The 13,288-nt window shown below is 48.8% G+C and overlaps 1 protein-coding gene across 1 annotated transcript; it reads right to left on the bottom strand.

Annotated features, from left to right (window-relative positions):
• Positions 1–2,534: 2,534 nt before the first annotated feature.
• On the bottom strand, positions 2,535–12,933 carry C1QTNF2 (C1q and TNF related 2). The gene is made up of 3 exons (XM_069772740.1): positions 12,587–12,933; positions 6,450–6,698; positions 2,535–5,135 (listed from the first exon to the last, which is right to left on the bottom strand). The coding sequence occupies exons 2-3, from the start codon at positions 6,688–6,690 to the stop codon at positions 4,522–4,524; spliced, it is 855 nt and encodes a 284-aa protein (XP_069628841.1). The 5' UTR covers positions 6,691–6,698; positions 12,587–12,933; the 3' UTR covers positions 2,535–4,521.
• Between the last annotated feature and the right edge of the window lie 355 nt (positions 12,934–13,288).

Raw genomic sequence — 13,288 nt, 5'->3', positions numbered from 1 at the left:
GGAGTGTGAAATCACAGCTTTGCCTGAGCTGGAAGTGCGCTGCTGTGTAGCATTGGGGGTGGATGTGGGAGGGAGAAGGCTGCGTGGGAGTGGAGACAAGCTCCTCTGGCAGAGAAACCTTCCTCTGCCTTGTAGGGGACCCGGGCAGGTACATGTGTTCACAGCCAGGTCCGTGCTGGTCTTTAATGAGCCACAAGCTGAGCCCACTGAGCCTTTTCTCTGTTGCTGACTGAACACTGAAGGTGGGTGCTCCTGCCTTGCCTTGCCTCCCTGCCCTGGCACACTGGATGTGCTGGAGGGATTCGCTTGTGCCCAAATGTGGTGCAAAGGGCAGTTCTGACACTTGCCGTGAAGGATGCTGTGGCATAACAGGTCTTGTGCGAGGGTGGCAGATATGGATGGAATCCTGTTCAGCCAGGACATTCCTCTTTCCTTCTTGATGGCATCTGCCCGTGTGCTCGCCCAGCTACCACCGTTCCCAGCTCTTCTCCCACCGTGCCGGAGGTGCGGGCAGCTGCCTGGGCTGGGGCGAGCAGCCTGCGTGGGAGTGATGGTCTCTTGAGAGAGCTTGGCTGTGAAAACCAGAGCTCTTTATTTGGTGGTTTTCCAGAAACGTTGTGCTTCTGGAACAAAGAGACTTTATGTAAATCTCAGTTTCAGTTTAAAAACAAAGTAAATAACTGCTTGGCTGGAGGACAATGGCAGCACAAACCAAAATGCAGCCTGAAGATGCAGAAGCAAGCCGGAATGTGTTATTTTTAAAATCCTCTGAAGCCTGAGCCAGTCATTTTGAGTTTTGTGGGGGGTTCTTACCCCCTTTTAATACTTCAGTGATTGGCCCTGTAGTGACCCAGACACACTTGTACCTTGCCAGCTGCCCTTCCCTCCCTCTTCTCCTGAGTGAGGCTGGAGGAGGGGAGCCCACAGCTGCTTGAGATGAGCAAGATTAGACTGAGTGGAGACATTTTGTTCAGCATGCAAGTTGCTCTTAAGGCCTCATAAGAGGAAATTCATCATTTTCAGAGGAACCTGTGCAAGAGGAACCCACATGTATCACTTCAAGTGCTCATGCCTCTTTCACAGAAATACTTACGATACGTGGCATCTTTAAATTACTTCAGCCCAATGGGAGGCTAAACAATCTGGAGAAGCTGTTCCTCTCCCTCTTGCCTGCTACATTTTATTAGTTTAGGTTTTCCATTGCTCGGAGTCCTGGATGGCAGCAGATGCCCGAGGTGGGGTCTGAGCTGCGCGGCGCAGAGGCCGGCACCGTGACCTGCTGGGGCAGGTCCCGAGGGAGGATGGGAACAGGCTGGAGCCAGCGGTCCTGTGCTGCTCCTGCGGGAAGGACCGGCTAGCCCCAAACTGAGAGCAAGCGCTATCGCACTGAGCGCTCAGCGGGGTCGGTGGTTCTCTTTATAATTTGCATTTTGATATTCCAGACTTTAAAGACTTGTTTGCAGGTTTTCCTTTTCGCTAGAATAAAAAGGACGCTTTGCCAGACAGTTAAAAACTTCCCTTGCTTCTCATCTGGGGAAACCAGCTCGTGTGCCCCTGAGAGGGCTGACAGTGGGAGGAAATGCTGCCTGCTGGGGCCTTCCCTGGAGATAACAAGGGAAGATTGAGCTGATCTAATTCCTCACTGCTGCTTCCCCTCCACCCTCCTCTTCTCAGGCTTATTCCCTGTGATGCTCTCCCATCCCCTCCCAGCTCTGGTACCTGCCTGGTGCCAAGTGGGTTCTGCTCGTAAAATCATTGGAGAACTAACCCGAGTACAAATAAAACCCAAACAATAAAAAAAGAACACCCCCAAAATACCCACTTTTGGGGATGGGTAATGCATTAAATCAAGGGGAAAGAACTGAGGAGGGCAGCCAGGTCTCTGTCTTCTGGCAGCAGTGGGCTGTGAGCGCTACTGGATTAATTAAAGCTGTACTATGTAATTTCCCTTTTGGGTGCAGCACAGCTGGGTGGTGGTGTGGAGACGCAACACCCTCCCATGTGTCCCACCGCCTCCCTTGCGCTGCCCCTGACACGTACAGTTGCTGGCGGACCTGCGTCGGTAGCGACCCGCGCGCAACTTGGGCCAGCCAAAAAGCAGTTATTGCCCCCGCTGGGCTCCTGGGCTGTCTGGGTGGGACTGATCTGGAAATGCAATGCTCGAACCGCTGCTGCCCTTGAGAAGCCGCCTGCAAATGCACCACAGCACACCCTGAATGAGAGAGATTTGGAACAAAATATATTATCTGAGCAACCACTGTCAGGGAAAGGACACCTGCCATCTGGGTGAGCAGCTTTGGGGGAATGGACAGATCCTATTCTTCTACCTTGCAGGTTTTCTTGCACAGAGAGCAGAAAATTCTGTGCATTCCCCAACTTGCTGGGCTGGGAGGGGAGAAATACTCCTGTTGCACCAGCCCTACAAAATCCATCACTAAATCCAACAATGTCTGTGGAATCTGTAATACAGTTTTGAAATGCCTTCCAGGAAATCACTTTTATAAATATTAAGACTATTCTTGATGTACTAGCAGTACTTTTGTTCAGCTTTATTTTATTAAATGTATTTGAAAAGGTTTTTGTAAGATACAACACAATTACTGCAGTTCACGAAAATCACACAAATATTTTTGACTCGTAAAAGTAAGATTGGAAAAAACCCCCACAACTTTGTTCTTGTGGGATATCCCTTCAATGCCTAAATATGAGGATTAGAGGAGCTGGAAGTTCATGAGAGTTTTCACCAAGTGATAAAGGAGATGAGAAATATGACTGGAAACCAATAAGATGTATCTGACAGCAAGGGAGAGACTCCTTCCATCTGGCTCCTGAGACAGAGACCTCTGTGTTACAGGAGCATTGGACACCCCGGGCAAGGTAGCTGGACTGAGAGGCTTTATAGCAGGAGAACTCTTTGCTCTGGTAATAGCAAACCATTTTGGAGCATGTCCCTGTATTAGCTGATACAGAGGAGGAAAAAAAAAAATTGCTAAGCTCTGCTTAGCAAAAGCAAAAAGCTCAGCTGAGCAGAAGTTCAGCTTTTGAGTTTTCTGGGTTTTTTTCCATACAGTTCAGAACCAAAACACTGATTTTGGAGCATCTGTAATATTTGACATACAACATCAAAAAAGCAAAGCAGCAGTTAAGCTGTAGTCTAGCTGTAGCATTAAGCCCTTGAGGAGGATCTCAGCAGCAGCAGAAGTATAAGCTGGTGAGGGGCCTGGAGCACAAGTCTTATGAGGAGCAGCTGAGGGAGCTGGGGCTGTTTAGCCTGGAGAAAAGGAGGCTGAGGGGAGACCTTATCACTCTCTACAACCACCTGAAAGGAGGTTGTAGTGAGGTGGGTGCTGGTCTCTTCTGTCGGGTGGCTGGAGATAGGACGAGAGGAAATGGCCTCAAGTTGTGGCAAGGGAGGTTTAGATTGGACATTGGGAAAAATTTCTTTACTGAAAGGGTTGTCAGGCATTGGAACAGGCTGCCCAGGGAAGTGGTTGAGTCGCCATCCCTGGAGGTATTAAAAAAGTGTGTAGACAAGGCACTTCAGGACATGGTTTAGGGGGCATGGTTGATGGTTGGACTCAATGATCTTAAAGGTCTTTTCCAACCTAAATGATTCTATGATTCTATCTTCTTCCAGCAAAAGCTGCCAGGGATGACGGAAGGGGGTTATTAATGAATCTGTTTCTGGAGTGAAGGTTTATGCTGTCTTTGACAGTTGAGTCTTATCTGTAAAGTTCATCCTCCACCATGGCTTGGAGGCCGACAGGTATTTGGCTTGCACAGTCCAGTTTAGGCTCTGGTCGTTACCAACGCTTGTCTGAAACCAGATGCAGGACTCCAGTGCTGGTATATCGAGGCTGAAATCTGAGAAATGCCAGTGGTGCTCAGTGCAACAGCTTGTGTCTTACGAGGAGTCTTACCTTTAACCTTTGAAGTGAGATCTCTCTTTTGTGTCATTTCCTATTTAGACCAGATGCCTTTGCTTATTAGTGCTGCTTTGATGAGGCTGAGAGCTACTTTTATAACTTTAGCTGACAGCTTTCTGACTCTTAAGTAGCTGGTAAAGTGTAACTCTATATTAACAAGGATTATTATTATTATGGGGTGTAGAGGGAGGAGACGCAGTGATACCATCTCCAGCATCAGTGGCACTTCTGAGCCCAGCTTTCAGGCAATGGTTGTTGGTTTCCAAGCTTTAGAATAATAATATAATAATCAAAGCATTCTGCACCAGTATTTGAGTTACGTGTCCATGGCATGTTGGAATCACCAGGGAAAACATAATGGGTGGCTTTGAGATTTAGAGATTCATGAGGCTGCTTAAAGGTGAGTCCTGCTGGTCCTGGTACCCTGTGGACTAGTTGGTGACATCAAGTAGATATCTAAATAGCCAATACAGGCTGTTAGCGCCAAAAATGTGGAATCATATGATAATCCCACACATGTCCATGTACAGGCTACACTTTGCTGGACTGAGGTCTCATGCATTTCCTATTTTTTCCCATAGGCTAGTTTGTCATCCTATATTTCATTGAGATAATCTTGATCAGGATATATCAGGAAGCCAGTAAATAAGCTGTCTGTCCAATAGGGATCATAAAAGAGCCCATTTTGTTCTGAGTAAAAGATCTGCAGCCATACCTCATCCTCCTGCTTCAGAGAAAGGATGGTTGATCCAGAGGCAACGTCATGATTCCCAGTGTTGGCATCAAAAGTCTTGATCCGGTACTGCCCGTTGTGGACCAAGCCAATGGCCAAATGTTTGTTGGCCAAAGTGATATCATAAGTGAAGTAGTAAATACCTGGGATGCTGCATATAAATTTCCCGCTGGAGGCATTGTAATGTCCTCCCTCGTTCATCAGGATCCTGTCAAATTTGATGGGCAGCCTTTCCCTTGGGTAGCTCTTTGAGACTGCCACGGAGAAGGCAGATTTGGCTTTGTTGGCATTACAGGTGCAGGGTCCTGGCATCCCGGTCTCGCCCTTGTTCCCTTTGGGCCCTTTCTTTCCCGGTGCCCCATTTTTCCCAGGATTACCCTTTAAACCCTTGGGCCCTCGTGGGCCTGCCTTGCCGATAGCTCCTGCTTTCCCCTTTGGTCCTGGCTTGCCGGGGTTTCCTGTTCTGCCTTGTGGACCTAGAAGACAAATAACCTTGTAAATTTTTCAGTGAAAGAGATGATACGGCAAGTGTAAAGGGGTTGTATTGTTGCAGCAGTATATTTTCATTTAGGAGAAAAACATTGCTGGTGAGAATCCCGATGAAATACCACCTGGGGCTGGGCATCTGTCAGGACTGACTAACTATGTCAGGTAGGTAGTTGGCATGATAACAATGGGACTTGGGACCAGGACAGTCTGTCCCTTTTAAGGACCAAAAGGCTGGTTCAATTATCTGGCTCACTTGAGAAAAAGAAGTAATTAATTATAAAGCTAGCCAAGAGCAAGCTTTAAATGTTTGTTTTTTTCAGGAGTGGGACAGGTTTGTGAAGCTTTTGGAACCTTGCTTTGAGCAGATGGGAGTACTTTTAATCTCTTGTCTCATTTTTTTTCACATTTAATGTGAAACTGTTGTTTAAAAAAAAATAATAAATTCAAGGTGTAGTAAAAATCCCACTCTAGCTGGGGGATGAATTGGTCGTGAACCAGAAGACACCTGGTGCAGGGACTGCCTTGAGGTGGGAAGCGAGTTGGGATGTTACAGTGATGCCGAAACCACTGATTAGTGCTGATTGCAGCAGTGTCTGATACAAGACAAATTCATGGCGATTTATACCCCATCTCTTGACCTGCTGTAGCATATTTAAATGCAGCTGTGCTTGAAAACCTGTTCTCCAGATTCCCTGGTTTGGGGGTAGGAGAAGAGAGTAAGTTGCAGCTTTGGCACGCTGGTGTTACGCTGAATCAGGAGTGCACTCTAGTGTGGCAACGGGAAATCACTGTTTTCTCACCGTAGCTGGTCTTGATGCTTGCTGACTGTAAGGCTGGATCTAAAGGACAGCCCCATCTCAGGATTAAAGAAAGTTTGTTTGCTTTGGTTTAGATTAAGCATGTTCAGAACAGTGCCTGTCACCCAGCTGGAGCGCTCCAGGGAGCAAGTACTTAATTTTTTCGCCTGTTTTGCTTGAAAGCAGGAGTCGGAGACCACCGCTTTGTCTCGTCTAGACAGCATATATCAGAACAGGGCAAATCTCACTTCATAACAAAATGAAGCCAATAGGAATTGCATACAGCAAGATGCTATCAGCAAATACTGTGAGTCTGAACCCCCCTGGTGGGAGCTGACAATTGTGAGATGTTGGAGGAGGGAGAGTGGAAATTTCTAGAAGAGTTTCCTATGAGATGTCGTCTGTCCCGGGGCTCCCATTCGGGGTGACAGGTTGCTGTTAACTGGGCTGTTGCACTATTGCTTTTACATTTTACCCCTGTGTTACGAAGCGCTTTTCTCTTACCTTCATCGCCGTGCTCGCCTTTATCCCCGTCCTTGCCGTCCTTGCCATCTTTGCCCGGGAAGCCCATCCTGCCCACCGTCCCTGGAGCCCCGGGTGCGCCGGGGGGTCCGGGTGGCCCGGGGGGTCCGGGCAGGCTGCACGCCAGCTGGGGACCTTCCTGCAGCGTTCCCTTGACAAAGCCCCCGAGGATGTGGTTTGCCACACAGGGCACGGTCCAGAGGAGGAGGACAGCGGAGATCATGGCGCAGCCTGTAAAAAGGAGACGGGACGTGGCTGTTATGTGTGGTAGCCGGCACGCGTGGGTACGGCCGTGTCCCTCTGTCGGGACGGTGTATTGTGTAGACTTGCATGAAAATGGGAGGTAATTGGGCTTTTTTTGACAGGGTGGGGGAGCTGTTTGTTTTGGTGTGACATGAATTCAAGGATTTGGTTCATGGAATTTTCTGGGTCTCACCAATACTGTTTTCAAACTCGCTCTTCTCTAAGTCTGTATCTGTGGCCATCTGTCGTTTTGTTTGTTCCCTGGGCCTCCTTTCCCCTGAAACACAAGTAGCGATGGCAGAGGGGTGCAGAAAGCAGCTGCTCGGGACGATCAGAGCGGAGGCAGGAGAAAGGGTTTTGGTGTCAACTTCCCCAATAAGACCTGCCCTGCGGCTGGGTCACTGGGGTTTCTTACCAAGCACAAAACCCATCGTGTGATGCAGGGCTGATGTTAGAAGACGGGCTTGTGGAGGTTTTGGGCCAAGGCAGTCCTTACTGCATTTTGTCTGCCAGTACGAATTGAGCCTCTTGGCTAGCTGAGACTGTCCCGTTCCTCGCTGCAGCTCGGCCGCGCGGCACTGCACAACCTGCAGCCGAACCTGCAGCCGAACCACCGGCCAAGTCTCTGGCTCAGTGTCGGGGTGCAGCCCCCCCCGCAGCCGTCACCAGCCCGGCTGCAGGTGGTTTTCTAACCTCTTGCCGTGCTGACCTACCTCTCTGGGGGGGCAATAGCTCAGTCTTTATGTTTGTTACTAACATTCACCTTGGAAAGATCGGTAACTGTTAAAACCCCAGCCGTTGTTTGTCTCCTGGCTCTGTAAAGCGAGCCATTGCTTTAAGTATAGCAAACCTCAAGGGCTTTTTTTTGGAGCATCCCAGGCTCTGCCTTCATTCACGACAGGAGGCTGAGCCTCCTGGGCTTGTCTTACTCCACTCCTGACTGGGGAGATACTGATAGAAAATAATTTCTGGAATAAAGCTATTTCCATGAACCTGCTAATGATACAGAGCAGTTATTATACAGTAAAATATCCCTCTGGATGTCTGCACGTTGTGCTGTTTGCAAATAGCTATGCTCCATGTGCAACTCCTAAGTAACTCCACCGCATCTTGAAATAGTGCTTAGATGCATCAGCAGCTTAGAGAAGATGCTCAAAATCAGGCTGACTGACAAAAGCCCACCTCCATGCATGACCCACTCAAGACTGTGGGTATTACAAGCATTTAAAATGGGTTCTACACATAGTTACTTATATAGTAGAAAAGAGAATTTCCCCAATGGGATCAGTTTCTGACTACCCATGGGTAAAGGTGCTCCTGCTATCCCCTCCCCAGAACAGAAGGCCTCCCCATGCCCGGGCTGAGGATTTTTTCCTCCCTTTGCTCTGCCAGTGAGGGAGGTTATGGCCATGGCCACCAGCTCCCCAGCAGCTCCCTGGTGGGCACTGACCATGGGCTGAGGGGACACGCTGATGGAGTCGGGCTCTTTCCCAGCTGTATGAATATGGGAACAAGCTGGTGGGGGGATGAAAGGCATCCCCTGGCCCAATTTCTTTCTTTCAGCTTCTGTAGCTGGAGTAGCCCTTGGAGAGATGAGACGTGAAGCCTGAAACTGCCCCATACAAATCTGTGCTGGTTCGCTGTTTGTTCGCTAGCTCTTTGATTAGGAGAGATCAAGCTAAAGCCAAAGGATTTTTTTTTTATTTTTTTTTTAAGGAATTAGCCATGTATCACTTTGATACAACTCCTACCCCCAGGCTAAGAGGTGCCCACCCTTATCTGATGGAAAAGACTCCTACGAAATTTAGTCTTTTCTCTTATTACAGCTACCTCTGATGGTAGGGGGTTAAAAGTTTTACAAGAATCACCTGCTTGCATGGGCTTTCTTCTTGTCACATCCTGAAGTCCTGCTAACAAAATACAGAATATAAGCGAGAATTGAAAAGCAAGCAAACTGCCTTTCACATATTTCTTCAAGCTTTGGTGCTGAAGCAAATTTGTAGTTAAACACAGATGCAATAGAAGATGAGCTGGGACATCCCAGACCTTTCAATCTGTCAGTGGCCTTTTGGTCAGGCAAGGTCCTGCTTGGCATTAACTTGAATACTGGGAGGCTTTAGCATCTCCCCAGTAGTGTTATGTTTAGCTTGTGCACTGGAAATAAGATGCTTAATGTACTGTATAAATTTCACGTTGGCCTTAGCACTCTCATCCTGGTATTGGCTCCTGAAGGGGGTGGAAATGCATATTACATGTTCTAAATCCAGCGAGCAATATGCTACATATCAATGCTGGGTGGGAGCCCCCCAGTTCTGTGATATGTATAATTAAGAACACGCAGAGGAGTGGGAAATGCAAAACTGATCTCCGGGCTGGATTTGGCTGCTAAGCCATTTTGTTCTTCAGCTCTCTTTTGATTTTCTTATATCTAAGTTTATTTGCTGCTGGTGAAAGTTATCAGTTTAATGGCCTTGTGAGACAGAAATCACCAACAAGTATTAATGCGAACAGTTGAATAAAGGCTTCTCAGTTCGTGGAAAGGGAAACAAAATGTTAAAATGCCTGCGGAGTGGGGAGATCCCAAGGAAAGCTACATCCCTGCTTCCCAGTAACCACAGAAGAAAAGTAAGAGGTGTCTGGAGCTGGATGACACTAATAAGTTGTGGCAAGGAAAAATGTCACTGGGGAGCATAACCTGGAAAAAAGCTGGAACTGCTTCATGTAGAGAAGAAACAGGCAAGCGGAAGCACAGGGTAGGAGGGCAGCTCCTTCTCTTAAAGTTTCTTACCATAAGTACTTCTATTACCTTCAGACAACCCAGCTAGTTGACCTGATGGGATAAAAAATGGCAGACACAAAATACCCCGAGGCTGGGAGGTTAGTAGTACCGGTACTTAGATAGACGGGCAATATTCCGCTACCTGGAGCCATGCTCTGGCACAGCTCCTGAGTTGGTGTTAATTAACAGCTCCACAAGAACATTTAATCCCACATCACAGCAGTGCGTGTGGGATGCAAAGCACAGTCACATTCACAAGAGGATCTATAAATAACCTCTTAAAGAAATCTCTTTGAAAGAAAACAAACCTCATGCTGTTCCACCTTAAAAGGAAAATTGCTTCTCGATGTAGAACGTATGATGAGCTCCAAAAAGCAAATTGGAAACAGATCAGCATCTTTCCTCTTCACAGTACGGGCAGCAGGCCTGGCACTGGAGGCCATGCAGCACGGTTTCAGCTGAGGTCTTACTTTTCTAATGACATTTTAATTAATGTCTTTGATAATAGGGGTTTGGAGACTTTTTGGTCATGACTGATGCCTGTTGTGCGGGAGTGTGCACTGTGCCCAGGGGGTTATGAGAGCTGAAACGTGGTGGAGGACTGCTTAGGGAGGAGAGGAGAGGAGATCCTCCATCGTCTGACCGAGCGTGGCTGGAGTTTGTACGTGCCACTGAAATGCAAATGTTCGGCTCTTCAGCACCCGGGGAGAGCACACCAGTATCGGGCACTGATTTCAGCACGGGAAGAGAAAGTGGACCATCTTCACTTAAACAAGGTAGCTCAGGTGTCTACAGCATAGGCATGGCTGGCCAGGCCCTGAGGTAGCAGGGTGAGGCAGACAGGTGGAGTGACACGTGTCAATCAGCTGGGTTTGAGAGGCAATGACTCCCTGTGTCCTTCAGCTGAATCAATGGGAATTGCTGCTGTGGGTCCGATCAATGTAGTCTGTAATACTGCGCTGTGGATCCCCACTGGGTAATTTTGGGGAATACTTGTCAGGAAGCAAACCAGGAAGGGGATGATTTTGGAAAATGTTCACTCCTGAAACTTAGAGCTTGAACACACCTTTATAGAAAATATCTCAGGACAAATAAAGCAGTAAAGACAGAGCATCTCTGATTTTTAAGCATGGTACATGCAGGGCCGAGCATTTACTGGCTTCTCTCTTCGTAACGAGCCACACGTTTAAGGGCCTTCACTATAATGACGTAACAAAATGTAATGAATGACTCAAAGCAAAAAAGTGTCTGAAACGGGCTGCTCTGACTCTGCCCCGTGGCCTTTACGTGACACCCCCTTTCTGTTGTAGGACATTCTGTTGTCATCGCTTGTCACTTCGGTGGGTCCTTCTCTTCCTGCTGGAGCTCGGGCCCTTGGCAGAGGCTGCCCCGTGCCCCGGGTCTCCCTGCCGCGGGGAGCGGGGAGGGGAGACCAGGGCTCAGCTTTGCTCAGGATCAAGAAAAGCTGGGAGTGGGTGGGTGGGCTGCCTGACTCCCCAGCTGCCCCAACCAGCCAGTCTGAAGCGGACACTCACGCTCAGCAGGATTTGAACCCGACCCCTCCATGCTGAAACCCCAGCATCCCATGAACTTCTGTAGCGCATGGAGCATCTGTGCAGGGGGACTGCAAACCCAGGCTCTCCAACAGCTTTTCTGTGCACGCTCCTTGTTGCCGGAGCTACAGCACACGGCTCTGTCACCAGAGAGCCCCTGTCCCTAGGAGCTGTGTCCCCACAGGGCCCCGTGCAGCCCCCCCGTCCTGACCTGCAGCTCCCGTTTCTGCTGGCCGCTGCAGCGTGGGGTGGGCTTGCTGCTGCCAGAGGTGCCTCACAGGCAGGAGCCTGGGGGACACATCTCTGGCCATGTCTCCCCTCCAGCTTCGGCTGCCACGACATCCCTGCTCCGCGTGGCTCCTTCAAGCCTCTGCGCAACCACCCTCGTCCCAGCCCTGCTGCAGGTGAGCTTCCTGAATCGCTCCACAGTTAAGAAGCCAGACCGATTCTACAGATCTATATGCATTTAAAAAGGTGTTTCTCTAAGGAAAGCTTTTGCCTGTAAGAGCGAGTCCCAGGCGCGAAGGACCAGTTGTACTTTCTGGTGCTCACAGGGCAGCTGGGCTGAACTCGCGTCAGAGGGAAAATCCCTGAGGGTTTGCCAGACGTGGGGTGGTTTGTTGGCACGTGCGGTGGCCGGATGGTGATTTTTGGCCAGGGAAGCCGTCCTGTGCCATGCGGTGGTGGCGTGTGCCCACCCATGGGGAGGAAAAGTGCAGTGGGGGAGAGAAGAGAAGAGGAGAGAGTCTGGGGGCAATTGCTGCTCGGTGGGAGGGAGGAGCAGGATGGTCTGATAGCCCAAAAGGGGACCCAGCAGCAAATGAACGACTGTGACTTTCTACTCTGTTTACTTTCAATATTTGAGGCTTTCTTAAACTAAACAACCATCTTCCTGCTTCACAATTTCCCAGCATACCTCAAGGCTTCTTAATTAGTCTTCAAAATAATCATTATCCCCATGAGCCTAATTCTCAGCTCTGGTGGTTGCCCTGCAGAGTCCCCAGGGCACAAGGAACCCGTGGGAGTGCGGGGCTGATTGAGATAAAATAAGGTGTGCCACCGGTGACAGCAGCTGAAATGGATGTATTTCATTTCTGATATAAGCCAGTGAAGTAGTTTATACCAGATATGAGTTTGATCTGCTATCTGCTATTGCACAAAGCAACGTCAAAGGAGATAAAGGAGAGCGATGCATCTTCTGTGCCTGAACCTGCATCACCATCTCAGCTTTGGGCAGCCAGGGATGCCTGTGGCAAACCTTTCCTAGCCCTGAGCTAAAGCCCCGTTGCCAAAACTGCCGATTGGTACCAGAGCGAAGGGAGAGGCTGCGGTTTCAGCTGTACGAAATGGGTACTCCCAGCAGAAGTCTGAGGAATGATTCCTTCCTCGAGTATTTACTTTAACTGGCGACTGTTGTCCTTATGGATTCCTGTGCAGGCGTTGGAAACCTGAGTGCTCAATGATCTAGACCTTATTTGGTAAGTTTTCAAAGTTAAGGTTAAGAGGAGGGAGAAAAAAAAAAAAGGAAAAGTGAATCTACTCACCACAACTAATCTCTTCAGCGAGATCTTGACAGGCGCTGGAAACCTACACGATTTTAAGCAGATGTTTTGCTGCAGATCGCTGTCACGCGCAGAGCCCAAGCCCCGTCCTGCTGCAGCAGTGTCCTTCCGAGAGGTGTGCGATATAGACTTCGGTCCTTTTTTTGTTAACGTTTTACTCCTTTTTGTGCGGATTGCTAGCTTCCTGCAGCAGCTCCAGGTTTTGGCTCAACGTTGCCAAAGGCATATTTTTATTACTGTGTAATGGGTCTGCGCCTCTTCCTCTGTCACGTGGCACAGGAAGAAATTTTTACGCACATATGGCTGGAAAGCTTTTGATGCTTGGGGAGTTTTTCCCATTCTCTCTCTCCCTTGCAGTCTTCTATGAAAGGCTCAGGAGTTGCCTGGATCGTTTCTGACCGAATCTGCCCCTCTCTGCTGTAGCTGCTGCCCGTGCAAGCAGAATTTGTAAGGGGGTGGGTAACACAGATCAAACTAGGGAACAACTTTGCTGCTTGATCCTGGAGCATTAGCAAGGGAAGCAAATATTGTCCTAACGGTGGAAACTCACTTCTAAAACAATTTAGACAAACAGGTAATGGCAGATCACTCCAGGCTTTAATTCAAGGACATCGTTGTGAAGCAGCAGCTTTGCAAATGGGAGTTTTGAGAGGAAACTGGGTATACCTCGGTGCTGCTTCAGGT

This window comes from Haliaeetus albicilla, chromosome 27 (genome assembly GCF_947461875.1).
Source record: "Haliaeetus albicilla chromosome 27, bHalAlb1.1, whole genome shotgun sequence".
In the NCBI taxonomy this organism is placed as follows: Eukaryota; Metazoa; Chordata; class Aves; order Accipitriformes; family Accipitridae; genus Haliaeetus; species Haliaeetus albicilla.
The sequence above is the reverse complement of the archived record's forward strand: the minus strand, read 5'-3'. Positions and strand labels throughout refer to the sequence as shown.